The 27381-nt window shown below is 54.9% G+C and overlaps 9 protein-coding genes across 10 annotated transcripts; 5 read left to right on the top strand and 4 right to left on the bottom strand.

The window, feature by feature from the left end:
* Positions 1–176: 176 nt before the first annotated feature.
* Positions 177–2099, bottom strand: H257_02413 (hypothetical protein; the record flags this gene model as incomplete). Its single annotated transcript, XM_009826035.1, has 10 exons — positions 177–272; positions 570–747; positions 803–891; positions 971–1017; positions 1119–1188; positions 1304–1323; positions 1385–1473; positions 1530–1584; positions 1669–1722; positions 1769–2099. 10 exons carry the CDS (start codon positions 2097–2099, stop codon positions 177–179), a joined length of 1029 nt encoding a protein of 342 aa, XP_009824337.1.
* Positions 2100–2612: 513 nt separating this feature from the next.
* H257_02414 (hypothetical protein) lies at positions 2613–3531 on the top strand. Its single transcript, XM_009826036.1, has 3 exons — positions 2613–3019; positions 3083–3159; positions 3212–3531. The coding sequence occupies exons 1-3, from the start codon at positions 2741–2743 to the stop codon at positions 3393–3395; spliced, it is 540 nt and encodes a 179-aa protein (XP_009824338.1). The 5' UTR covers positions 2613–2740; the 3' UTR covers positions 3396–3531.
* A 350-nt stretch (positions 3532–3881) lies between these two features.
* Positions 3882–6978, top strand: H257_02415 (hypothetical protein). Its single transcript, XM_009826037.1, has 16 exons — positions 3882–4022; positions 4083–4126; positions 4192–4266; positions 4318–4362; positions 4419–4574; positions 4653–4778; positions 4911–4982; positions 5058–5210; positions 5304–5363; positions 5457–5585; positions 5685–5789; positions 5868–5954; positions 6011–6132; positions 6187–6337; positions 6452–6523; positions 6599–6978. The coding sequence occupies exons 1-16, from the start codon at positions 3920–3922 to the stop codon at positions 6803–6805; spliced, it is 1707 nt and encodes a 568-aa protein (XP_009824339.1). The 5' UTR covers positions 3882–3919; the 3' UTR covers positions 6806–6978.
* A 347-nt stretch (positions 6979–7325) lies between these two features.
* H257_02416 (hypothetical protein) lies at positions 7326–9177 on the top strand. The gene has a single exon (XM_009826038.1). It carries the CDS (start codon positions 7367–7369, stop codon positions 9134–9136), a length of 1770 nt encoding a protein of 589 aa, XP_009824340.1. The 5' UTR covers positions 7326–7366; the 3' UTR covers positions 9137–9177.
* A 121-nt stretch (positions 9178–9298) lies between these two features.
* Positions 9299–14744, bottom strand: H257_02417 (hypothetical protein). The gene is made up of 2 exons (XM_009826039.1): positions 14591–14744; positions 9299–14541 (listed from the first exon to the last, which is right to left on the bottom strand). The coding sequence occupies exons 1-2, from the start codon at positions 14688–14690 to the stop codon at positions 9485–9487; spliced, it is 5157 nt and encodes a 1718-aa protein (XP_009824341.1). The 5' UTR covers positions 14691–14744; the 3' UTR covers positions 9299–9484.
* Positions 14745–15156: 412 nt separating this feature from the next.
* On the top strand, positions 15157–16950 carry H257_02418 (hypothetical protein). Its single transcript, XM_009826040.1, has one exon. The coding sequence runs from the start codon at positions 15182–15184 to the stop codon at positions 16880–16882; it is 1701 nt and encodes a 566-aa protein (XP_009824342.1). The 5' UTR covers positions 15157–15181; the 3' UTR covers positions 16883–16950.
* A 188-nt stretch (positions 16951–17138) lies between these two features.
* H257_02419 lies at positions 17139–18444 on the bottom strand. Of its 2 annotated transcripts, XM_009826041.1 has the most exons (7): positions 18201–18444; positions 18034–18155; positions 17827–17988; positions 17594–17777; positions 17469–17532; positions 17294–17418; positions 17139–17229 (listed from the first exon to the last, which is right to left on the bottom strand). In XM_009826041.1, the coding sequence occupies exons 1-7, from the start codon at positions 18419–18421 to the stop codon at positions 17172–17174; spliced, it is 936 nt and encodes a 311-aa protein (XP_009824343.1). In that variant the 5' UTR covers positions 18422–18444; the 3' UTR covers positions 17139–17171. The 2 variants fall into 2 exon arrangements, with proteins under 2 accessions (XP_009824343.1, XP_009824344.1); XM_009826042.1 differs by having other exon boundaries at positions 17469–17777.
* A 1117-nt stretch (positions 18445–19561) lies between these two features.
* On the top strand, positions 19562–26535 carry H257_02420 (hypothetical protein). The gene has a single exon (XM_009826043.1). It carries the CDS (start codon positions 19581–19583, stop codon positions 26412–26414), a length of 6834 nt encoding a protein of 2277 aa, XP_009824345.1. The 5' UTR covers positions 19562–19580; the 3' UTR covers positions 26415–26535.
* A 310-nt stretch (positions 26536–26845) lies between these two features.
* On the bottom strand, positions 26846–27368 carry H257_02421 (hypothetical protein; the record flags this gene model as incomplete). Its single annotated transcript, XM_009826044.1, has 2 exons — positions 26846–27024; positions 27072–27368. The coding sequence occupies 2 exons, from the start codon at positions 27366–27368 to the stop codon at positions 26875–26877; spliced, it is 447 nt and encodes a 148-aa protein (XP_009824346.1). The 3' UTR covers positions 26846–26874.
* Between the last annotated feature and the right edge of the window lie 13 nt (positions 27369–27381).

The following is a 27381-nucleotide window of genomic DNA, read 5'->3' on the forward strand; positions in this document are numbered from 1 at the left end:
GAACCCGTCGAGTATTTTGAATTCGTGGCCACTGGCGGCGCCGTGGTCCCGCTCACGAGCATCGTCATGAAGAACGACCGGCGCTAAGGAAATCTCTCGCTGCTGATCATGGAGACGGAACGAAGACGACGACGGTGAAGATTATAATTAGGACTCTCGCAACAACGCCATCATTGTCATACTGGCTGATACACTTCAAACGTGCCGACGCCAAAGATGAGTTTGATCTTGGTCGAGGTCGACACGGGGGGCGCGGCGCCGCCGTGCTTTTTCTACATGTCAAAACGTATACGAATATAATCCATGTCGTTGCCGTTGAATATATATATATAATATATATAGTCGATATTCTTCAAATTTCCCAATCTCAATGGTCGAGGCGAGACATCTGATTGGCTAATATCCGAAATCCAAAACGTATTATAGCCAATCAGCGACAAGTAGTAACGGATATTGACCAATGGGAGAGATTGGTGCCCGGTTCAGACGGTGAGATTCGATTGTGAACGGAGTCCGGAATATCGTCTTTTCAAATCAATAATATATATATATATATATATGTATCGTACCCGGAACAGGTCGTCCTTGAGCATGTCGTAGTATCGCTGGTGGATGCGCAGCCAGTGCGCTTCGCCCAACGTAGCTTTTTGGATGCGGTCTTGCAGGCGAAAGCATGGGAAGAGGATCATCGGGTACCGTCGATTGAGCAAGTCGAACCCGGTAAAGTCGATCACGCCTTCGTTCTTTCTGCATGTTTGTCAATCATTCCTGTAGGTTAACACTCCCAATATGCACGACGGACTTGTCGAATTCTTTGAGCGCGCGGTTAAAGTTGCCTGTGAAGAGTGGCTTGCCATCGTTGACCATGTTGGCCAGTTTTGCAAATTCAGACTAAAAGTTCAGTGTATTTGTGCGATACAGTACACGAACGGTTTATCGTCCTGCATTATTATGGGAAGGTTGATTGTACCTCGTCGATGCTGCCGCTGTCGTCGTCGTCAAACGTTTTGAATGCAACTGCATGTTCGTCATACATATCGTAGCATTATCACCATCATGCTCATCCATATCATCCTCATAATGGATCATCCAACACAGACGAAGTATGTAGTACGTACATTGCAAGATCTCTTCGCGTGTAAACATGCAATAACTGGTGAGCGCATGCACAAATTCTTCGTAATCGATCTACCAAGATGCACAACGAGGCAATCATACACATGTACGACACTAGTAGTGGAGTTGGAGTGTGGTTCTGGCATGTTGATGTTCATGGCCTGAATACGCAACAGGATGTATGTACCGTGCCACTGCCGTCCGTATCTACAAACATCGTGTCAGTTCCAGGGCAACAACACGACGCACATGGCTGATGTTGTCTCACCGATGAGCCGGAAGAGGCTCTCGGAATACGGATTCCGATTCTCGTCGATAAACTCGAAAAACTCTTCAAATGAGATCTGGCCCGTGCGACTAGTAACATCATGCCAGCCGCGTGACCTGGACGAATGTGCTCAACGTGAACGTACTCGACGTCGATGTAGTTGAACACTTCCTTGAGCTTGCGAAGCTCGCATTGCCCCACTACGTACACAACGTGCACATAGGCTGTGAACGAACGAACGACGCCATCATCATGGCGGTTGCATGTTTGGATATCGCATGTACTTTGATACTTGAGCACCGTGTCAATGGTGCGCTGGGACTCGAGCGTGATGTCTCCTAGTGGACGCATAAGACTCACGGATGATGGCGCGGACGACGGTACCTGACTTCTTGCTTCGCGACACTTGAAAAACCGATTTGTAGCGCTTGATTGAGCTGGCCGATGGCGCGGGCTTTGTAGCTTTTGCGGGTGCGTCTGGTAGTTTCAGTGTGTCGCCCTTGGGAGCCGACGCGGGGGTGGCCACGTCGGGCAGGGTGATGGGCGCCGCCGCCGCCTTGGGGTCGTCCGGCAGGACCTTGGTCGCCATGTCGTGCCTCCGTTTGCTCAAAGGAGGCAGCAAGTTTGGCAACGACCCGCGCTTTTCCGGCACTGGTTTCTTGACGTTCGCTTGTGCAGCGGACAGCCGCCGCTTCTGCGGCGATTCTCCTCCCATCCGCCACGATGAATTCGGTCAACGCGTTTGTCGTCCGAGGTATTTATAGGATAAGAAATGCCCCCTGGGGTGTGTATTTTTGACTGCACCGTGCGCATATTGCGTTATCAAGTGCACGTAGCATCATCCTTGCGTCCTGAACACGCTAAGGGGTGCGGTTTATGTTCCTTGCGTGAACCGCCCACCACACCAATCCTGTACGTGCTTCTGCATGTTTGGAATACGTTCGTTGTTGCAGAAGCTATATCGACCAGGAGACTTCAATCAGCCTAGCAAGGCTACCACCAGATACGTCCACTACGTGGGAGCTTTGAGCAAGGCGTGCCACAGAGGTGGTGACGGCGGCAGGGAGCGCCCATGTTGCTCAGCGTTCGACCCCTACCCCTACTCAACTGGTCGACGTTGAAGTTGGTCGAATTTGTAACACAATCCATGGGTATCCGTATATTTTCCATGACGACACTGCGTTTAACCGGATATGCATTTACACAGGGTTTCTGCAAGCAAACGCAGCGACGATCGAGGGTATTTGGTTTCATTCTCACAGGGTATCTAATGTTAAAGGTTATATTAATTTGACCTCCCCACCTTTGCACGACACGTGTGGTTGTTCATTCAGCATTTCTCCAATTCCACCGAAGATGCCCGCCAAGCAAGCTACCGCCAAGCCCGTCGTCGTCGCCAAGGAAGCTGAACTTCCTCGCTCTCTCCTCATCTCCGACAAGGGCGAGTTGACCCCTGCGTTTGTCCATGCGCTGAAGCGCATCTTCCAAAAGTTCTCTGAAGGCACGAACGCCCTCACTTCCGAACAATTGAACACCTTCTCCAAGGCGTGCAACGACGGCAAGGGATTTACCGCCAAAGAATTGAACGAAATCCACATGTACTTCGATTGCGACGAAAACAAGGGCTTGACCCAGGTATGTCGCCTTCGTCCGCCATTGCCGTCAGCAGTGGAATTCATCAGGACATGCTCTTTGTAGCGCGGCTTCTGCGACATGTACCATACTCAAACCAGCGCTGAACCCAGCGAGACGTGGAAGGATTTGGGCAAACTTGGGTATTCCATTTTCCGCACAACCGTCGGCGCCTTCTAATCACGCGTCTTGTAGCTTTTTGAACCACTTGATCGGCAAGGGCGGCTGCTTCGCTTGCGGCGCGGAAGCCAAGACCTCATGCGCCCGATGCCTCTGCGTGCGTTACTGCTCGAAGGAATGCCAAACGGAAGACTGGAAGTCTGGCCACAAGCGGGCATGCAAGCCCAAGGCCGCCGCCATCGTCAAGGCCACGGAATAATCGACATCACATCGACACGTCCGGTGTTGCCGACAACACTTATATAGTTGAAATAGTTTCCCAAAATGCAAAGCCCATCGCGGTCATCACTTGCATTCCTCTTGGACGTGTCTACTACGCACGTTAAACTGCAGTCCCGTCCATGTCTTTGTATTTACGTCAACGTTACAGTAGTACGATGATTGATCAAGTCACTTCTGAGCAATGGCAGAGGAAGTTGAGGGATTTCCATGGGGTAACGTGGATTTTGCGTACTAGTAGAGCATGCTTGTACACTGCGGACGTACTAGCTCTTGTCTGTTGCTTTGGTGGGGGAGCTTCCGTCGTTCCGTGGTCGCTGGTCTTATGCAAAGGAAGACAGATGCATGCGGAGCCATGTGGTCGTCGTGTCCATGTCAATGCCGAATTTGGTCAACACTAATATGATTGGACAATTTATTTGATTTTAAAGCGATTTGATTGGCTGTTGCCTCATTTTGAATTTGCCGGAGCTCGGCCGCCGCCCGTCGCCGCATCGACCCAAGATGGGAAAGAACCAACACAGTAAAGATCGCATGTTTATCACTGCTTCCGAGCACAAGTACCTTTATGGAGGGAAGAAGGATGCAGTCAAGACTGCGTACCGACGTACGTCGTATTGCCTCCATAGATGAGATGATGCATGTCGAGATCTTTACGATGTCGTAGGTCTTCCATTTGATTGCTGCTCCATCACATTGACGCCATTCAAAGTAAGTGGAGAGGACTGTCATCACAACCACTTGGATTTTTTGAGCGTGAGGTTGGTGTCGCGTAGAACCCCGTGTGCACGAGGGAAGGGCATTTGTTCGACATCGAGGCCGTGATTCCTTACGTCCAAGAGCACGGCATCGTACACCCAGCGTCATCGCGATGTGACGTCTTGCTCACGAATATGTCTTAGAACCCAGTTACGGGCCAAGCATTGACCGTGAAGGACTTGATTCGTGTACGACATCACTTCCCATTCACTTGACATCACCACCTTTGCATGCATCTGTGTAGTTGCACTTCCACAAGAACCCCGAGGGTGAATATGCATGCCCTGTCACGTACCGCGTGTTCACAAACAGCACCAAGATCGCCGCCGTCGCGACCTCGGGCAACGTGTATGCGTACGATGCGTTGGAGGAGCTGAACATCAAGTCCAAGAATTGGCATGTCCGTCATCCTCGTCTCACCTTCGTCATGGAGAATCACCGAGTCATCTCATCCATCATATCGTCATGTTCCCATCAGGATCTGGTCTCGGGTGACGAATTCAAGCGCAAAGACATCATCATCTTGCAAGATCCGGCCAACTTGGGCGGCCGCGAAATCGACTCGTTCGAGCATTTTCGACGCGCCAAGGAGACTGAAAAGGCGGTACAAAGCTCCACCACAAATATATATATATATATATATATATATATATATATATATTGACCAGTGTCTCGATGTATTTTATGTTAATATTATCATGAACGACACATAATCGTCTGGTATTGAATTGTGTAGAAACAAAACGCCGGCAAGCAGGAACACCAGACCATCTGCGCCACGTCCGCCACCGCGCGCATCTTCCAAGAGGTATATAATATATATGACTTATATAATATATTTGCTTGAAGAATATTAGAAATATTTGCTGATGTATTGCGGTAGATGGAGGCAGCCAAAGCCGTCAAGCGCAAGCGGGAAGAAGAGCTTAGGCTGGACAAGGCCGCCAAACGGACCGACGAGGAGCGCATCGCGGCATCTGTGTCGCATGCCAGTGCCGAGGATGTCGTGAAGGTTGGAAAGGACGGCAAACTTCAAGTACGGCATTGCAAGATATCGAAATATATTATATTATGACATATCTATTATTACCATGGGGAATTTTTCCTACTCATGTTGTGACTTTCCTAGTACTCCAAGTTTACGGATGGGAAAATGTCCCGATCGTTCACGTCCACGATGATGGATCCAGTACGTTCCTTGACATATAATATTTCACGATCGTAATTCTGTTCGAGTGGATAAATATATATATAATATTTCGTATATGTTTTTATATAATAGTCCACGCGAAGTCAAGCGGCAATTGCATCAGAAGCTGAAGTGCTCGACACGCGCTGGGCAAATGTCAAGAAACTCAAAAAGAAGGGCTACGTCCGCCTCGTGACCAATTTTGGCGCGATCAACTTGGAAGTACGTGGGACAATTCCCCAATCATGCGATGCAAATTCTTCCGTCGTGGGGAATATTCCCATGATATCCGTGGTTGTCCCTCATGGTGGAACCATGTAGTTGGACTGCGACTTTGTGCCGCGAACATGCGACAACTTCCTCGGGCTGTGCGCCAAGGGCTATTACACCGGCGTCATCTTCCATCGCATCATTCAAGGGTTTATGGTAATACATGCTTCTTGAGTACTTTTCAATCTAGAATGTCAGTAAAAGACTAGACTAACTTTGGTGTGTATGGCATAGATGCAAGGGGGAGACCCAAGTGGCACGGGCAAAGGCGGCGAGTCCATCTGGGGCGCGCCATTCAAAGACGAGTTTGACAGTCGCTTGGTACGCATTCAAGTAGTCCTTTCGAGTCACGTGAGTGGTGGTGGTTGGTCGAGTAGTTGCACAGCGGTCGCGGCGTGCTCAGCATGGCGAATTCCGGGTCGAACTCGAACAATTCGCAGTTTTTCATCACGTTTAAAGAGTGTCATTACTTGGACAACAAGCACTCTGTGTTTGGCCGGTAGGATATATATATATACATGTATAAATTGGTCCATCACTGGGATTTGCATAGAGTCGTGGGGGGCATGGAAGTGTTGGACGAGATCGAAGCGCTGTCGACGGACAAGGAGAATCGACCGTACGACAAAGTGCAAATTCAGAACGTTCTGGTGTTTGAAAACCCTTTTGCCCAATACGAAGAAGCCGAGAGCCAAGGCATTTCGGTACGAATGATCCAAATCAACATGTCACATTTCTGAATTAAATAATATTTCTCGGCTATATTTTCATGCTAACACTAATATATATATATATATATATATATGCATGATTCATAGGTGGAAGAAGTCAAGCGCAAGGAAGCTGCCCCCGTGGTCAAAGGGACGGTGGTCAAAGTGGGCGATGACTGGGTACGATCCTGTCGGACTTATGGATTTCGAACGCCTTTCATATAGTTAGGTGGCTGACTGGTGTGGTCATGTCAGGTTGCGTACGATGGATTGGTGGACGTGCCGGTGGCGCCCGTGCTTCCGACCACTAGTGGAGGGAACGGAGTGGGCAAGTACTTGAACATCCCCGTGCCCCCCAAGAAGGACAAGAAGGCTGCTGTCGTGTCGGACGTCCCTTCGGCCGCCAAGAAGGCCAAGGCGGTGCCCGTGAAGTCGACCTTTTCAAATTTTGACAACTGGTAGCTAGCTACGTGAACAGAGCTGGCTTATGGACCATCTACTAGTAGTTACAGGACCAAGGATCGTATACATATGGCAACTTAGTACTAAGCTCACTGTGGTTCTGCCGAATATTGGGTAAAACTTTAGCGAGTCATTGGGTCGTTAATCACACTAAATATTGGTAATTAATTCGATTTCAAATTGGACTGGGGCTGTCCATCGAATCGACAAAGCAAAATGGACGACGGACCGAAGTAGCCAATGACATTTTCGAATAAAAATCTTTCGACCAATCAAATTGCAGGTGGGTGTATTCGGCCATTTCACAAAGAGTTCAACATTGCATCAGACAAACAGTGAGTATATTTAGTTCAAGTAAAATGACATCTCGACGATTTCAGGTGGATTTGACGAATCGACCGAAAATACCAAATTTAACTTGAAAGCAGCACAACAACATGAACTGGAATTAGTGAAATGTCTAAAAATAGCGTAGGACAATACATTCCGGATAAAGAGGATCTATTCGGATAAGAGAGAGTTCGGTTGTAAAGTGAAAACGAGAACGGAGCGACGCAGGGCATGAACAGCTCGACTGCGATGGACGCGATCGGCGCCGTGAAGAGCTACATCGACAAGATATTAGGCGACAGTCAGCTGGAAGGGATGAAGGCGCTTCTCCTGGACGCAGAAACGACCAAGATCATCAGTATGGTCGTAAGCCAGAGCCAAATCCTCGAGAAGCAGGTGTTCCTGGTCGAGCAACTGGGGGCAAACGCGCACGAGAAGATGGTTCACTTGAAGGCGGCCGTGCTGATACGACCGACGTTGCGCAACATGGAGCTGCTCAAGGCGGAGCTAAAATCGCCCAAGTACGGCGAGTACCACATCTTCTTTACAAACATCACGTCGAACGACATCCTGGAACGACTCGCCGAGGCCGACGAGCACGAAGTGGTGTCTCAAGTGCAAGAGTTTTACGTGGACTTTATGGCCGTGAACGATAACTTGTTCCATTTCAACGTGAATGGCGCGGTAGGATTGAGTTTGAAGGCCACGAGCTTGGTCAACTTGGCGCCGCGGACCGCCGCCGTGTACCAGCGCAACGTGGACGGGTTGACGGCGCTGTTGCTATCGATGAAGAAGAAGCCCATCGTCCGGTTCGTCAAGAAGTCGGACGTTGCCGAGAAGCTCGCGCGGGACGTGGCCACGCGCATGCAGCACGAAGACGGGCTGTTTGACTTTCGGCAGCCGTCGGTCCCGCCGGTGCTTCTGATTCTGGACCGCAAGGACGACCCTGTCACGCCGCTACTGAGCCAGTGGACGTACCAGGCGATGGTGCACGAGCTCTTAGGGCTGTTTGAGAACCGCGTAAACTTGGAGAACGCGCCGGGTATCCGCGACGACATGAAGCAGGTGGTGCTGAGCGTCACGTCGGACGCGTTCTTTGCCCAGCACATGCACGCCAACTTTGGCGAGATCTGCTTGGCTGTTAAGGGGCTGGTGGACCAGTACAAGGTGGCCACCAAGCAGAACGAAAGCATCGAGAGCATCGAAGACATGCAGCGGTTCGTGGACAAGTACGCCGAGTTCCGCGCGCAGTCGGTGACCGTGTCCAAGCATGTGGCGCTCATGGGAGAGCTCAACCGACTCATTGAAGTGCACGGGCTGATGGACCTGAGCACGCTGGAGCAGGACATTGCATGCAACGACGACAGTTCGACTCACTGGCGAGAGCTCGCGATACGTTTGCGCAAGGCGTCGATTCGACCGGCCAACAAAGTTCGACTGGCGCTGCTGTACGCACTGCGGTACGAGTCCCCGAGCACCCTCAAGAGCCTCAAGGACCTGTGCGCGGAAACCAACGTGCCGTGGGAGCCGATCCAGGCGGCGCTGAGTTACGGGGGGACGGCCGCCCGGTGCGGCGACCTCTTTGGAGACAAGGGCCTCAAAAAGTTTATGAAGGCGGTGACCCTCGTCACCCAGGGCATGCAGGGCGTGAGCTGTGTGCTCACGCAGCACGTGCCCCCCCTAATGAAAACGCTCGACAACTTGTTCAAGGGAACGCTCGACCCCGCCGAGTTTGGCGGCATCCAGTCGACCACGCCACTGCCCAAGAAACTCAAGGACGTGATCGTGTACATCCACGGCGGCGTCACGTTCGAAGAAGCGCTCAAAGTCGCGGAACTCAACGCCAAGCTGGCGTCGCTCGGCCAGCGCGTCATTTTGGGAGGGCCGCAGGTGCACAACTCCGAGAGCTTCTTGAAGGAATTGGTGGACGAAGGAGGCAGTGACCAACGCACGGCGTCCGGGTCAGTGTCCAAGTTTACGTACAATGGCAAGTCGCTTTAAGCGGGATTTACCCTGCGATATATATATATATATTATATATATATGTGCTATATTTGCACGGAGAATATCGGTGTGCTACTGTGTACATTATACTCACACAGTCGGGAAGTCAACATCATCGCGTTTTTCAGCATAACGTTATCTCATAATGGAACGCCATTGTGGGAGTAAGCTCGACGATTTCTTATGCAGTATTTTATGATTAAAAACGCCATATTACATGTCTATTGAAAGCAACGGCTGGAAGGTCCGATGTGAAAGGTCTCCCACAAGGCAGCAGCAGCAGCATTGCGGTAGATAGACAAGAGTATTGAAATGGTACAGTGCATAACCGAGTTACACTTGGAGCTACAAGTGATGGGTCTTGGTCCGGCGGTTGGTCAGGTCGAGGTGGAGGGAGCGGGGCCAATTCTCGAGCACGACCAGGCTCAGCCACGGCAAGCTCTTGACCCCTTCAGCCTCGAACCACTCGTGAAAGGCCTCGCACGACACGGTCGCCGCGTCGTCGGCGTACACGTCCTGGAAGAAGCTGACTGTTTCCTCGGCGCCCAAAGCGGCGGACGCGTGTACCCTGTGGGCAGCCGCGTCCCCCTCGTCGTCTTCTGCTGCGGTCGGATCCAACGACTGGCTGCACGCAAACAGCGCCCTCAAGAAAATCTCGACGCATTGCCGCAGCACTGCCCAAGAAACGACATGCTGGTCCGATTGTCCTTGTTGCTCCGAGAACGAAGCGTTCGGCAACGTGTAGTAGCTCAGCAACGCCGTGCCGTGGACCAAAATCTCGAGCAAGTTGCCGTCGGTAAACACCAACAGCCCACACAAGAGGTGCACGAGCGGGACGTAGTCCGACGACGAACGTGCCAACACTGCTACCAAATGGCTGACAAACGAGCCGACGTAGCGGTTGGTGCAGTGCGCATGTGTTGGGCACAGCTGCAGCACACTGCGCTGGCATTGCATCCTGGTGAGCTCTACCTTCACGGTGGGCGACAGGAGGTCGGTTGACGGCGCCTGGCGCTTCTGGACAAACGTCTTGAGCACCGTGATGAGCTGGAGGGGCGAGTACAAGTGCAGCTCAACGTGTGCGAGGCATTCTCTGAGCGCATCCACATGGGTCTGGGTAAACACTAACACCGAGGACGCCACTTTGTACTCGAGCACGACCTGGGGCGATGGTGGTGAACCGGTGACAGGAACAAGAAGCCCCGTGACGTCAGTGTCGTTGGCGCCCCCCCCGTCTTCGGGCAGCGGCGGCGGCGACTGCTGCTGCTCCCACTTAGACACGTCCAAGAGTTCGACCCACGACAGCATCTCATACCCCCCCGAGTTGTACCACTCGCCAAACTGTTCGAACGAAATGCGGTGGCGGCTTTTATGCGCCGCCGTGGAAATCTCATGGAGGAGTTTCGTGGTCACGTCGCCCACCAATTCGTCGGCTTCAATGTACATGAGCTCGATGCCCCGTCGGTACCGCGCGTCGCAGAGCACCATCAGTCCAATCAAAAACGACCGCAGGTACAAAAACAGCATCGCATGCGGGATAGACGGCGACCGGGTCGTCGTGTGCGTCCGCCAATTGGAAGACGTGTGTTGGCTCAACTGGACAATCAACTCGAACGCGGTCGAGAGCTTCTGGGATTTGGAGCCGCGGCCCAGCAGACTCATGCCGCACGCGAGCTCGAGCGCGTTCACTTTGCCTACTTTTTTGCGGTCGTACGCTGAGAACAGCCGCGCCAGCGTCCGCGACGCCACCTGCTGCCCATGGACGTCCACGTTGGTGCGCGGAATGAGTTTGCGGATGCAGCTGTAAAAACTCGACCGCGTCACCACGGCTCCGTCCAAGCTCGCGAGGAAGATGGCGTCGTGGATCACATGCACCGACAACTGGGGGAACTGCGTCGCTTCTAGCACCGCCAAGTACGTGGCAATGTCCTTCTCAGTGTACTGCAGCAGTCCGCCCTCGTTGTGCATGTCGAACGCATACGCGAGCGGCTTCTCCCTCGTCGCCGCCTCCATCGCCCGCTTCGATGGCCATTTCGACAAGTCCAGCAGCTCCAGCCACGGACACATGGCGTACCCTCCATGGGATGTATACCAGTCAGCAAACGTGTCGAGACTCAGGCTGCCTTGGGATTGCGTGTCGCAAAACACTTTGGACACGAGCGCCCCCGCGGCGCGGTCGGCCGCAAACATGTTGGCGCGAACGCTACTGGTGTTGCTGGTCGAGCTGCTGCTGGTGGTGCTGCTAATGGTGCTGCCATCGCCCAGCGAAAATGAAAACAAGACGGACAGAATGCTCCGAAACAGCTCAAACAGCGCTCGACGCGACACGTGGCCGCCGTCCTCGACGAGCGAGAACAACACGCCCAACTTGGTGCTTTTCGATCCGTGGCAAAACACACTCATGCCGGTGATCAAGTGCAATTTATCTACCGCCATCCCGCCGCCGCCATTCTCATTGTCGGCGTCGGCGTCGTTCTCGTCACTCGTGGCGCGCTCGGACTCGTACAACGTGAACATGCGCAGCAAATGGTAGCTCAGAAACTCCTGGTCTTCGCTTGAAAGGGCGCCTTTCGGTGCCAACCCGCGAATCGCATGCAAAAACCCCGACTTGGTCAGCGATTTGCCCTTGGCGAACCGGTCAAAACAGGCGTACAGCGCGTCCACACCGATCGATTTCAGCCGCAACTTTTCTGCAATCGTGTACACCACGGCTACGTCGCGAAGGCGGATGCGCAGCGTCGTGTCGTCGTACGACGTCAGTTTAAACTCAAACACAACCGACGACGACGACAATGACGTCGTGGGAGGAGGGGCCACGGCGGCCGTCGATGTCGACGCGCTCATGACACTTTCAAACGACTCGTTCGAAGCGAAAGACATGACAGTCTCGTGTTCGGCTTGATGGACGACGACAAGCGCGGCGCGGCGGGGCTCGGAGGAGGGCGCTGTCTGCACGGCCAATTGGATGGTCGGGTCGACCATTGGCCACTTTTTCGTGTCGAGTAGTTCGATCCACGGGATGAGCTGGAACCCGTGGTGCGAGTACCACTGGGCAAACGTTTCAAAGGACACTTTCAAAACGGGATTTGAATCGTTGGTCGCTGGCCCGGTGCCACTCGTCAATGTCGTCGGGGGGTCGTCAAATAGGGACCGCACGATGCCAATGCACGCCGAGTCGCACACGGCGCCGATGGTTTCCGCGCAGCTGTCGGCGCCATTGCCCAATGCGAGCAACATGGTCAGAAACGACCGGAGGAATTTCCACATGTCCCGGCGCGTGAGGCACCCGTCGCCGTCTTCGTCAAACAAGCCGAAGCAAAACGACAGCTTGTCGCTTTTCGAACCGGCGCAGAGCACGACGAACCCCGAGACGAACTCGGTGGCGTCAATCTCGCCCGTGCCCGTCCGGTTGTACGCAAAGAAGAGCGCTTCCAGCATGTCCAGGGCTTCTTGTCGTGTTTGGTCGTCGTCGGGATGAGACATGTGATGCTGGTCGTCGTCGTGTCGTGCCAATTCGTTCGAGCGCAGCTGCACGTGATTTGGCGGCGGTGATGTCGACGTGACTGATGTTGGTACACGGAGACCCGCCAAGAGTTGGCCCACACACAAGTCAAAATCGGACTTGTCCAGCGACGGGTGCCTCCTTCCCCCCCCCCTTCCCCCCCCTCCTTCTTCTTCTCCTTCTTTGCTAAAGTACGACTCAAACATGCAAAATGCCGCCCGGAAGTCCACGTCGTGCAGCGCCGTACAGTGCTGCAGACGCATGTAACGCAGCAAGTCGCCATTATCAAAGCAGAGGCTGTCGAGGGGGGCCGGAACGTCGTCGACGGCATCGGTGTCGTTGGACGTCGTTTGCAACGGCAATTCAAACTCGAGCACGACTTCGTTCTTGAAACACACGGGTGGAATCGAGTCCAACTGACATGTACTTGTAGCATACCGTTGTCGAGATCTCGTACCCGACACAGTACCGTTATCATCTTCGTTGTGACTGGCAAACGTAAGCGATGCATCGTCCGAGTCGACTTGTCGATCGTCATAGGGCGTCGCGCGAATGTTCTTGGCCGTGTAGTACGCCGACGCCGACACGGCCGGCTGTTGATGCTGCTCGTCGGCAAAATGCGAAAACCCAGGCCAGACAAACGACCACTTTTTCAAGTCGAGCAGCTCGAGCCAACTCATGGTGTGGAACCCGCCGTCGTTGTACCAATGTCCAAACTCGTCAAACGAGTACGTGGCGTCGTCCACGTGCTGCATGATCTCGACGGCGGCGGCGTCGATCTCGTCCAGCACGCTGCTGCTGCTCGACAATGTCGGCGGCACGAGTCCGACCATGATGACAAGCGACGACCGGAGGAACCGCCACAGCTGGTCGCGGGTAAGCGTTCCCGTGTCGTCCGTGTCAAAGAAATGAAACCCCGCGGCCAGCTTGTCGCTCTTGGAGCCGGCGCAGAAGAGCGCAAACCCCGCCGCCAGCTCGAATGCGTCCACGGTCCGAGTCTGAAAATGCCGAAACAGCATGCGCATGCTCGCCGTGAACTTGTCGTCGTCTACGAGGTGGTTGGTGCACGCCATGCACGTGAGCTCGTTCAATGCGTCGTCAAACGTGGCCTCGTCCAGCCGCCCGTCGATCGTGTGCTGGAGAAATGTGTCGTACATGGCCTGGGGCTGCAGCACCGTGAACCGCGACGCCAGCAGCAGCTCCTCCAGCTCCATGGCGTGGGCCGGCCCAATCTGCAGCGACTGGCTTTCGTGCGCCAGCGGAAACAGCAGGACGGACGACGCCTGGGACGGATCCGTCGAGCGGGGCATGGACGAGTGGATCATGGACGCGGCAGCTTCCTGGTGCCGCCAATACGACATGTCCAGGAGCTTGAGGTACGGAGCGTGCTCGCTTCCCATGAGAAGGTACCAGTCCCACACATGGTCAAACGTCAGGGTCGGATCGTGGTCGGTGAGTTCCACCACCGTTTGCGCGGCGCTGAACTGCAGCACTTCCACGATGGAATGAACATTGCTGTCGTCTTTGTTGTTGACGAGAGCGCCGCTGGCGAAGAGACATGTCAGACCCAGCAGCACGTTGGTGAAGCAGCGCACGACTGCCCCTTCCGTGAGAATGGGAAAGGCGTCGTCGTCCAACGACAGTTCCAGCGCCAGTCGAAGCTTGTCCTCCACGGATCCATCAAGCAGGACAAGTAACCCCACCGAAAGATCGAGCATGTCGACGCTGTACGGGGCGAACGTGTGATACAACAAGTCGACCATCGATCGTGTCGACTGAAACGCCGTGTCGGTCTGAATGCCACTGCAATGTCGGATCCACGCCACAAACTCGTCTTCTTCCAACAACGCGCCCGCTTTGATGTCTTCCTTTATCCTGTCGAGCGTGCATGCTTTCCGCACTGTCATGCACACGTCAACGACTGTTGAGCACTCGAGAAAGGTACGTACATGCAATCGTAGTGGTCTGAATCTCCTTCGCCAGCGACGGCTCCACGACAAATCTCACTGCATTCTTCACATATGGGACTTCTATTGTCAACGCCTCCATCCCTCACACACCAGTACCCTTGGACCTTGCCGTTCTCGCGACGGCGAATATGCGATATCAAAAAGATCTGGGGACGTGTCGACATTGATTGGTTCAAATGTTTGAGTATTTTACCCAATCCTGACGGCCTATTAATTATTTTCCTTACATCTGTACCCAATGCGACATTCTGCACCCACTATACTACTCGAGTATCGCTAGAGTAGTACTACGTAGTAGACATTTTGGATTTTCCTTCGAAGTATACAATTTTCAAATAAGACGGACGGTCAGCTTGGTAGTATTACTAGGAAGGTACTACGGCGTATCGCATTTATACTCCACCGTATCAGATTACGATTCACAATGACAAAGCGCAACCACTGCACTTGATACGGCAAATAGGTCAACGCGAAATTGCACTTCAATTCCATGGAAGGCGAGAGACGACGTTTCCCCGTCGGTCATTTGACAATTTCGTGTTCATCGCGTAACTACTACTGTACAACGTCATGACGACAGAGAAGCAGCGCCTGCTGGCATTGACCGAGCGCGCGTCGTACACGCTGTCAGACGAAAGAATCGCCAAGTCCCCGACGGCGTTGGAAGACGGCGCGTTGGTCGATGGGGGGGCGCTACCCCTCTTGTCCCGTGAAGCCATGGGGCTGTTTTCGCAGTACTTTGCGATCGGGATCGTCTATGGCATGATCCCAGCACTCAAGTACCCTCTCTTCAACGTGTATTTGTCGATGGAACCGTACCAAGTGTCGTCTTATGGAGTCATGGTGACGCTTGGGTGGTCATACAAGGTGCTCTTCGGCATGCTCTCGGACTGTTGTCCTATCTTTGGCTACCGCCGAAAGTCGTGGATGCTCATCGGGTGGGTCACGACCATGATCTGCCTGACCATCATGGCGTTCTCGACATGGGGCGACCCGTATTGCAACCGCGACACGACCGACTCGTGCGATAAACCCCTCAGCGCCGTCAACGCGACGGACTTTGCGGCCAACTACAACCCCCGCGCCCCCGACAACGGATCCGCGTTCATCATCCTGTCCATGTTTGTCTCGTTCGGGTATGTCACGGCGGCGTGTGCGGCGGACGCGATGGTCGTCCAGTACGCCCAGCGCGAGCCCCTTTCGATCCGCGGGCGCGTACAGACGGCCATCTACACCATCCGCAACATCGCGGGCATGCTGGCGCTGTCCGTGACCGCGTTCGGGTTGAACGGTACCCAGTACAACGGGTCGTTCTCGTTCTCGATGGCACCGAATATTCCGTATGCGATCTGCCTGATTCCGTGCGTATTGGCGGTGCTCACGACTGTCTTTGTTGTGGTCGAAGACAAACACATCGGCATCAGCTTCTCGGCGTGGTGGGGCTCGTTCTGGGAACTGCTGCAGACCCGCGTGATGTGGCAGATTTGTGCATTCCGGTTCATCAACAGCATGTTCTTTAGCATTGCCACGACGGCGGACAACGGCATGGCCACGCACTGGGCCAAAGTCGAGCCCGTGAACGACTCGCTCGCGAGTTTGATCGGGAAGGCCATCTTCGCATCCACACTCACCGCCATGGGCAAGTGGGGGTTGCGCTGGAATTGGCGGTACCTCATCGCCCTCGGTTCGGTCGGTATGGTCGTTGTCGATGGCATCGTGAACTTTGTGACCATCTGGGATGTCGTGCGCAACCAGTGGTTCTACACGGGCTTGGCGCTGGTTAACAACGTCCCAGATGGCATCCGGTTCATCGTGGGCATGTACTGCACCGTGGAAGTGGCTGACGTGGGCACAGAAGGCGCCACGTACGGACTCATCACGACCATGGGTAACCTCGCGGGGCCGTTCGCGTCGGTTGTGTACAAATACGTCAACTCGTACTTTTTGCTGTCGAACGACGACTTTAAGAAGGACACGACGGCCGTGAGGTGGGACGTCACGTACGTGTACCTGATCTCGTTTGGGTGCAAACTGTTTTCGCTTGTGTTTCTGGTGATGCTGCCGCCGCAAAAGTCGGAAATGCAGCAACTGAAACGGAAGGGCGGCAAGAGCAAGGTCGCAGGTGTGCTGTTGATTGTGACCTTCATCACGTGCTTGGCGTTCTCCATGGCCAGCAGCGTCATGTCCATCTATCCCACGACCAAGTGCTATCGCCTTGCAGGTGGCAACGGCAAACTGGACCTTGCAACCGGCGGCTGCCCCAACTCTTAGCAAGGACTGCTTCAATTTATTTTATATTAGTATAACGTCACCATAGATATTACCACTCGTAAACCTGATAACCACCTGATCGATAGGTAGAGTAGCATAGCTGGAAAACACTACTCCCTGTCTCGTAGTAGTACAGTAGTACTGTAGTAGTACTAGCCAAACCTGGTTCGGCTAATACAGTACTATTAGTATCTCTCTATAATCCCTTATTTCGCAAGGTTGTTGTGTCTGCAGTACAACTGTTGACCAAGGACTGGGTAGCTTGAGACACTCGTTATATTTAGGCATGTTACGCAAAGCCTTTCTTGGACTTGGACGACCGGCGCTTCTTGAGCATTTCCTTCTGCCTATGTACCATCCATCCACGTGTCAGGATACAAGTTTTACATGAGAACGAACGACTGTACTTACTGTTCCATGTCATCGTGGATGCCATTGGCCGATCGAAAAGCCACGTTGGCCATCTTTTCATAGGCAAGTTGCAGGTCGTGGATTCCCGCTTCCACGACGTGATGCTCCAAGAACGCCCCACAGAACTGACCCACAATTATCAAACCATGTCAATCGAGAGTACGTGCACACGTACTTGCTTGAATGACACGGACGTGTACACACACACTTCGAGCAACGACATGGGCGGCATGAAGAACCTAGCATCACATCAAACGTGATTGAAGCTACAAAGCAATCTCGATCGGTGGCACAACGAACTGCTCGGACGTCGACGTGTGCGCCGCTTGCAACTGGAGCACGATTTTCTCTCCGAATTTGGCTGCGATGACGCTGCTTCGCCGCCGGTCGGACGTTTGAATCTCCGTGAGGACCGAGTCCAGCGCCTTCTTGGTGTCGCCCTGGAGCACTTGACCGTAAATGTCGTGGGTGTACCGGAGGAATTCTACTCACGATGAGATACTATATACGTGGTGAAATGATCTGTCGGGTACCGTTGTACACAAAACACGCTTTGAAGCATGTGAAGAGACGCCGAAAGTGGATCTTGGGTCCGCGGGTAATGTCAATGTGCGCCGTGGCCTGACTCATTACGTGGCGAGGAAACCCAGGGCAACGCAAGGCTAAGAGCTGGTGCATGTCTTCGACTGTCAGTTCTGCAATGCAAGGTTAGTACAGAGACCAAGTGAGACCATCCCTGCCTGTGTTGTCGTCCACACTGGAAAAGTTTTGCTCCAAGTACGAGATGAACGCCACCCGATTGCGCACGTTGGCATTGACGAATTCAAACTTTCGACCTTCGACATGGGACTGCATCACGACGCTGGAGCGTACTTGCATTAGCTTTGTGGGAACGAACTCGTGTTACCTGGAAAAGTACCGCTCAAAGGACCGCACGGCGTTGTCGGACCTGTCTAAAACGAGCTGCTTGATCGCGTCCTCGGCAAAGAGTTTCACACCGGTCCGCTCGAGGTACTCGTCGCTCGACAGGGACTCCAAGGGCTTATGCCGATGGACCAAGAGTGAATTTCGCGCTGTCTTCCTTGCGTAGAATATGCTCATGGCATTGCCTTCGGCGTGCGACCCCATCCTGGCGACGTTTTGGGTTGGCAGATCCAAACTCTTTTCGACACGTGTTACCATTGGCTGAATTCCACCCAATCAAAGGCGCTACTTCAATGACGGCAGCAGAAATACGCAATAATGCAACTCCATCTGATTGGTTACGGAGAGACGCCGAACGAGCCAATCACGTCTCGATTCAACCACTAGAACATAAACGTGGCACACAATTTCCCTGAGAATATCCCTGGTCGGGTGGTTGTGGCGGTACCTCTTCATGATTTCACAGTGGCTGTACGACGACGAATGAATTTAAAGTTGTACTGACGACATAACGCCCAAGTTGAAGCGAAGGCCCTCGATTCTAAGGCAATGAAAAATGCAGTACACTTTGCTCTGGTCCACAGTACAGTGTACCAATGCAACCATCGAAACACAGCCTTGACAACAGCCTTTACAGCCTTTCCATCTCGACCAACACGATCAGATACAGCCAGGTGGTCGTGACATTCTCTTCTTCTCTCCTGTCTATTGACGGTAAAGAAGCAAACATTATCTCACCTCACGTTCTTGACGCCCCATCGTGCCTGTTCACGCCCCCCCTCATGATTTATGATACTCCAAGCTTCTACTAGGTCAACAATCCCCCCATACAAGGTGGTACTTCCTTCGTATGTTGGTTTGAGAAAACACTTCCGAAGTCGCGCTTGCTGCTTGCGTCGTGCGAGTCAAATCCACCGATGGGGAGCAAAGTGGTGGGGAAACTGCCTTAGATTGACTGGCAATATGTAAACAACCGCAACCCCACTAACCCAAGGTAATCAAATGGGACACGACGACGACGACCAACTCGTCATGATATTTGCTACAAGAATAGGTTTAAAGACATATATGCAACTCCATATCTGTAAACCTTGTGACCAAATATCATGTTTATTTAATCCTCTCTTTACTATACTTGAACGTTCATCCTGATTTGAACTTTGGGCACACCTCGTCATACTACAAACGAATGACGAAATCTCGCGGCAACCCTATGCGCAACCATGACGTCATGTTGGGGATTTTGGCCAAATTTGTCCGGATACGGGTGTTTCCCTGCGCCTTTATCTCGCGATTTGTATGTCCATGGTATCCGGAAAATCCAAGGGTTTTCCCCACAGGGTTTCATTCTCAAAAAAGCGCGATGGTCGACGAGCAACATCATCCGTCCCTGCGGAAAGCCCGCGCGGACTCCCGTCTGCACAATTACACCACGATGGAACATTATGTGGAGGAGATGCAAGGGCGTCGACCGGTGAAGAAGATGCTCATCGCGAACAACGGTATTTCCGCCGTCAAAGCGATCCGATCGATCCGCAAATGGTCGTACGAAATGTTTGCGAACGACCGCATGGTGAAATTCGTGGTCATGGCGACCCCGGAGGACTTGCGCGCGAACGCCGAATACATTCGCATGGCTGAACAAGTTGTGGAAGTTCCAGGCGGATCCAACAACAACAACTACGCGAACGTCCACCTCATCATTGAAATCGCCGAGCGTTTTGAAGTCGACGCCGTGTGGGCTGGCTGGGGCCACGCGTCCGAAAACCCATTGTTGCCTGAAACCTTGGCAAAGACTGCTCGACAGATCCTCTTCGTCGGACCCTCGGGCAAGCCCATGCGTGCGTTGGGGGACAAGATCGGGTCCACGATCATTGCACAAAGCGCCAAAGTGCCGACAATTTCATGGAACGGCGACGGGATCATCGTGGATTACAAGGAACTGCAAGACATCCCCGAGGAAGTCTACAAAGCTGCGTCCATTCGCGACGGCGAACACTGCCTGGAAGAATGCGAACGCATTGGATACCCCGTGATGATCAAAGCCAGTGAAGGCGGCGGGGGCAAAGGGATCCGCAAAGTCACCCGCAAGGAGGACGTTGTCGCTGGGTACACGGCCGTGCAAGGTGAAATTCCAGGGTCGCCGATCTTCGTGATGAAGCTCGCGCCCAAGTCGCGCCACTTGGAAGTGCAATTGCTGGCCGACGAGTACGGTAACGCGATTGCCTTGTCTGGCCGCGACTGTTCTGTGCAGCGCCGCCACCAAAAGATCATCGAAGAAGGACCAGTGTTGGCCCCCACGGAAGAAGTGTGGGACCAAATGATGCTCGCGGCGACGCGGTTGGCCAAGGAGGTGGACTACGCGAACGCGGGGACGGTCGAGTACTTGTTCACGGAACAGCCGGACGAGACTGGCAACAAGTTTTTCTTCCTGGAACTGAACCCTCGTTTGCAAGTGGAACACCCGGTCACGGAAATGATCACGGGCGTCAACCTGCCGGCGTGCCAGCTCCAAGTGTCGATGGGCATCCCATTGCACCTGATTCCCGACGTCCGTCGGTTGTACCAGAAGGACTCGTTCGGGAAGACCCCGATCAACTTTGACACGGAGAAGCAAGCACCGCCGCACGGCCACGTGATTGCCGCCCGCATCACGGCCGAAGACCCGAACGCTGGGTTCCAGCCCACGTCGGGGCAGATCGAAGAGCTCAACTTCCGCAGCACGCCCGACGTGTGGGGGTACTTTTCCGTCGACTCGTCTGGACGCGTGCACGAATTCGCCGACTCCCAGATCGGCCACTTGTTTTCATGGAGCACGTCGCGGGAACGCGCGCGCAAGAATTTGATTTTGGCGCTCAAGGAGCTGAGCATTCGCGGTGAAATCAACACGACCGTCGAGTACCTGGTCAAGATGATGGAGTCGGATGACTTCAAGAACAACCGCATCTCGACGTCGTGGCTCGACGAACGCATCGCGCGCCACAAGGAAGTGTCGGTGCAAGGCCGTCCGGACACGCTCATGGTCGTGCTCGTCGGCGCCATGTGCCTTGCGTACCAAGCGTCCAACACCCGCCAGGAAAAGTACGTGGCGCAACTCGAGCGCGGCCAGATCCCCGGCAACGAGCTCCTGCAGCAAGAAGACGAGCTAGAACTCATCTACGAAGGCATCAAGTACAAGATCCGCGCCGCCCGATCCGGCGAAATCACGTTCACGTTGTACTGCAACGACTCGTACGTGCAAGCCAACATTCGCACGCTGAGCGACGGCGGGTACCTCGTCTTGTTGAACGGAAAGTCCCACGTGGCGTACGCGACCAAGGAAGCCCAGGGCCTCCGCTTGATCGTCGACGGCAACACTTGTGTGTTCACCAACGAATACGACCCTACCCGCCTCGTAACCAACGCCGCCGGTAAGTTGGCGCGCTACCTCGTCAAGGACGGCGCCAAGCTCCGCCGTGGCACGCCGTACGCTGAAGTGGAAGTGATGAAGATGTACATGCCGCTGTTGACCCCCGAAGACGGCATCGTGCGCCACGTCAAGCCCGAAGGATCGGTGTTAGCACCTGGCGACTTGATCGGCAACTTGGAACTGGACGACCCGTCCTGCGTCAAGCTGTCGGACCAATTCCTGGGCAAGTTGCCCGACTTTTCCAACGAGCCAGAGAACGCCAGCACCAAGTCGTTTTACATGATGAAGAAGGCGATTGGGACGCTGACAACTGTCTTGGACGGGTTCAAGCTGCCCGACGACCTGGTCCAGCGCGCCATCAACGACCTCTTCGACTCGGCGCTCAAGGACCCGCTGCTCCCGCTGGACGAAATCAGCGAAACGCTCAGCGCGTTGGCGAGCCGCATGCCTGGCCACGTGTACGACCAGATCCGCGACCACATGCAGGCGTACCGCGACTCGGACAAGTCGGCGCCGTTCGACGTGTCCAAGATCTCGGCGGCCTTAGACGCGTTCAAGGGCACGCTCACGCTGCCGTCCGAAGCCAACGCGTACGAAGGCAAGATCGCGCCGCTGCGTGAAGTCCTCCCCAAGTTTGAAAACGGCTTGGAAACTCGCCGCGAGCGCGTCGTGTATGACTTGATCGCCAAGTACTTTAACGTGGAAAACCCGTACGCCCAAGGCCACAACGTCGAGGACATCGTGATGGCTCTGCGCAAGGACAACGTGGCATCGCTCGCTGCCGTGTTTGGCATCGCCCGCGCCCACGTAGCCATCGACAACCGGTCCAAGTGGCTGCTCGAAGTGCTTCGCCATATCCGCCGCGGCGACAAGAAGGCCATCTCGAGCTACGTGAGCATGTTGGAGGCTATCGCCAACTTCAAGGGTCGCGACTACTCGCTCGTGTCGCTGGAAGCGCGCCACATTCTGGTGGACCGGACCATGCCCAGCTACTCGGACCGGGTCTTGGAGATGGAAACGATCCTCCGCGCGATCGTTAGCGACACGTCCCGGCCGCCGCACGAAACGGAAAAGTTCCAGGAACTGCTCGACCAATCGCAGCCCATCTTTGACTTGCTCATCAGCCACGTCGACCACTCTGACGTGGCGATCCGCCAAGTCGCGCTCAACCTGTACATCCGCCGCGTGTACCGTTCGTACATCATCTCCAAGACCGACGCGACCGCGGCCGACAATGGCATCCTCGGCAAAAAGTTTGAGTTCAAGTCGCCGACCAACGAAGGGCTGTCGGTGCGGTCTGCGACCATGAACAAGGCCGAAAGTTACGATGACCTGGCGTCGCTCCTGAAGAAGGGCAGCGGGTCCTCGGCTAGCTTGACGTCGCTGTCGCGGTCCGACTCGACGGGAAGCGACTCGGACTCCAAGTACTCTGTGGAGAAGATCTCGCCCACGGTGAATCGCCACGGGGTGCTCGTCGCGTTCAACACGTTGGACGGATTGAAAGACAAGTTTGACCAAGTGCTGGAACTCATCCCCAAGCGCAACATGCTCGCCGGGCTCACCAAGGTGCAGTACGTGAATGTGCTGCACGTGATCCTCCTGGATGAAGTCGACAACGAAGACGCGACGCTTGAGAAACTCAACGTGTTCGTGGCGTACCACAAGGAAAAGATGCAAAACCACTTGGTGCGCCGCATCACGTTCAGTGTCAAGCCGCACTTGCGCAACGTCGTGGATGCATCCACGACGTACCACTTGTACCCTGGCATTTACACGTTCCGCCAGTCCACGGGGTACGTGGAGGACGCGATCGTCCGCCACATGGAGGCGCCGTTGGCGTACATGTTGGAGCTGCAACGCCTGGCCAACTACAGCGTCAAGACGGCCGACTCGAAGGACAAGAACGTGCACTTGTACTTCTGCACGCCCAAGAAGAGCGCGCTCGCGGCCGCCCGCGTCGACAAGAAGGAGCACTTCCAGCGCTTCTTTGTGCGTGCGGTGGTCCGCCAACTGGAAAAGCTCGACGTGCAGTCGCAGTTTGACGCACACCCGGGCCCGGAACGCACCCTCGTGGAAGCGTTGAACGCGCTCGAGCTGGCCATGGGCTCGGTCAAGTCGGACCTGCCAATCAAGAACAACCACGTGTTTATGAACGTCGTGCCCGAGGCGGTGGTGGACCCGCACTACTTGGAAGCAGTGATCCGCATCCTTGCCAGCCGGTACGCGGCCCGGTTGGACCAGCTCAAGGTGAGCCAAGTGGAGCTCAAGATCTCGGCCAAGTTCAACGACAACGCGTACAGCATCCCCGTGCGTCTCGTGGCCGCCAACCCCACCGGCTTTGTCCTGCGCGTCGAATCGTATGTTGAAGCGCACGAGATGCGCAACGGCGCCGAAGTCGCCATTTTCTCGAGCATCGGCGACGATGTGGTCGGCGAATGGGACAACACGCCCGTGTCGACGCCGTACCCTGTCTCGTACCCGTTCGACGTCAAGCGCGAAGCCGCCAAGCGGTCGTCCGACACGCTGTACGCGTACGACTTTTTGGAGCTGATTGAAAACGCGTCGGTGCGCAACTGGCGCAAGTTTGCATCGGACCGCGCGTCCAAGGGCGTGGCCACCAAGGTGCCGCACCACTTGGTCGAATCCAAGGAGTTTGTGCTCACCAACGACGACACGGACGTGGAGCTAGTCACGCGCCCCCGCGGCCTCAACGACGTGGGCATGGTCGCGTGGCTCCTCACGCTCTTCACGCCCGAAGTGCCCACTGGTCGGTCAGTGGTGCTCATCTCCAACGACATCACGTACAACGCCGGGTCGTTTGGCACCCGCGAAGACAAGCTGTTCGACTTGGCGTCCAAGTACGCCCGCCAACACAAGCTGCCGCGGCTGTACTTTGCCGCCAACTCTGGCGCGCGCATCGGCATGGCCGAGACCGTCAAGGCCAAGTACCAAGTCGCGTGGAAGGACGCGTCCGACCCGAGCAAGGGCTTTGAGTACTTGTACCTCAACAAATCCGACTACGACTACTTTCACAGCGTCGGCGCCATCGAGTGCGCGCACAAGGTGACGGCTGACGGCGAAGTGCGATATGTGATCACCGACATCATTGGCGAAGAAAAGGACTTGGGCGTGGAAAACCTCCGCGGCAGTGGCACCATTGCCGGCGAGAGCTCACGCGCGTACAACGACATCTTCACCCTGACGTACGTGTGCGGTCGGTCTGTCGGTATCGGCGCGTACTTGGTCCGTCTCGGCCAGCGCACGGTGCAAAACGTTACGAGTGCGCCGATCATCCTCACGGGGTTCCAAGCGCTCAACAAGCTCATGGGCAAGGACGTGTACTCGTCCAACGACCAGCTGGGCGGGATCAAGATCATGCACAACAACGGCGTGACCCACTTGACCGCCAACAACCACCTCCACGGCATTGCGAGCATTCTCAACTGGATCTCGTTCGTTCCCGCCACCCGCGGCGCGCCGCTGCCGATCCGCGACATCACGGGTGTCGACACGATTGACCGGGCCGTCACGTACAAGCCGACCCGCGTCGCGTACGACCCCCGCGAGCTCCTCACGGGCAAAGTCGTGGACGCCACGTGGCAATCTGGGTTCTTCGACAAGGACTCGTTCGTGGAATCGCTCAGCGCATGGGCCAAGACGGTGGTTGTGGGCCGTGGCCGCCTCGGCGGTATCCCCGTCGGGGTCGTCGTGACCGAAGTCCGCACCGTGGAGAAGCTGACGCCGGCAGACCCTGCCTCCCCCACCACGCAAGAACACACGGTCCAACAGGCCGGCCAAGTGTGGTTCCCAGACTCGGCACACAAGACGGCCACCGCCATCCGCGACTTCCAGGGCGAAGACTTGCCCTTGTTCATTTTTGCCAACTGGCGCGGGTTCTCGGGCGGCCAGCGCGACATGTTTGACGAAGTGCTCAAGTTCGGCGCCGAGATCGTCGACGGCCTCGTCAACTACACGCAGCCCGTGTTTGTGTACATCCCGCCGTTCGCAGAGCTGCGCGGCGGCGCGTGGGTCGTGGTGGACCCGACCATCAACTCGGACGTGATGGAAATGTACGCCGACCCGCAAGGCCGCGGCGGCGTGTTGGAACCCGCGGGGTTGATCGAAATCAAGTACCGCAAGCCGGCGTTGTTGGCGTCGGCGCACCGCGTGGACACGGTGCTGCTGCGGTTGGACGCGACGCTCGCGACACTGGCCGCCGACGACGTGACCCGCAGCGACGTGCTTCGTGACATCCGCCTGCGTGAATCCAAGCTCTTGCCCATCTTCACGCAGATCGCGACCCACTTTGGCGACCTCCACGACACCCCTGGCCGCATGAAGGCCAAGGACGTGATCCGCGAAGTCGTGCCGTGGGACCAAGCGCGCACGTACTTCTACTGGCGCCTCAAGCGTCGGTTGAGTGAGTTCCGCGTCCGCCGCTCCATCTTGGAAGCATCCAACGAGGAAATGCACACGACGTTTGCATCGACCGAAGCGACGGTGGCGGCGTGGTACAAGGCCCAACAACCCGCCGGCGACTGGGCCAACGACCAAGCCGTGCTCGCGTGGCTGCACTCAGACGCGGACTTTCTCGCCAAGCGACTCGAGAGCCTCCACCAAGAACGCATCGCCCGCGAAGTCACGCGACTGGGGCTCCAAGACCCCCAGGCGGCGGTCGTCGGCATCTTGCACCTCATCAACCAGTTGCCCGACAGCGCCCGCGAAGACGTCGTCACGGCGCTCCGCCGAGGCAGCATCTTTGCCCGCACGTCGTCCGTGTCGCAATAGAGCATACCAGCAGCCCTGTTAGTGGTTTAGGTAGTACATAGTAGTTGGCTGCGACGACGGGAGTGACCGTTCCTGCGTAGTATGTGTATAATAACTACCTACATATAGATATATTCCTACACATGTTGTTTTGCGCTCAGGTTGTAATAATACATGGCCTAATAATGTGATGGAAAAGCGAACTTGTCAAGCCAAAACGCAAACTCCATTCATTGATGACTGACTACCAGTACAAAAGTGCAATGCTGATTGCATAGCAGCAATGTAATAACTAATCTCAACGATCTTTGCATTGCAGAGTTTGCGACCATCATAACTGTACAGGTGAGTTGGCTCTTTGCTTTGCAATTCGACGCACAAGGGCATGCACAGCGATACCGCACCAGTTGGCTGGAGAAGTAACGATGCTGCCTTGCCACAACACAACAAGACCAGAATTGCTTCACAATCATATATCTCGTTACGCTGACTTTTTAGCTTTCGAATCATCCGTAGTAATGTCGTCCTTGGCACCATGCAGCAACAACCCCATGCCAAACAGAATGACACTGGCGCCGACCCACCATTGTAGCGGCAACTGCTCATGAAAAACAAGGTACCCTACCAACGCCTACAGCTCTGTAACATACAAGACCAGGGCGAGGCATGACGACGTACCGTCACGACGAAATTGGCAGCAGAGCTTGTGATTGTAGCCGTCAAGGAATCGGTCTCATGGAGTCCACGCACAAAGAAGCTTAGCATGACAGCATTCGACAATAGCATGGCCGCAAAGAACGCCACATGCACGACACGCATGGCCCATGCGCAGTCCAGCCATGGATACGCTGCATGTTGATGCTCGTGGCAATATGCCTGAATGGTTTGGATCACGGAAGCATTGTCGTCCGACGAAAGCTTCCCCAGCATCCCCGAGACGGCGGCGATCGTGCCTGAGATGCCACTGCTCCACATTGTGCAATTCGAA

Source organism: Aphanomyces astaci, assembly GCF_000520075.1.
Source record: "Aphanomyces astaci strain APO3 unplaced genomic scaffold supercont1.4, whole genome shotgun sequence".
Taxonomy (NCBI): Eukaryota; Oomycota; class Saprolegniomycetes; order Saprolegniales; family Verrucalvaceae; genus Aphanomyces; species Aphanomyces astaci.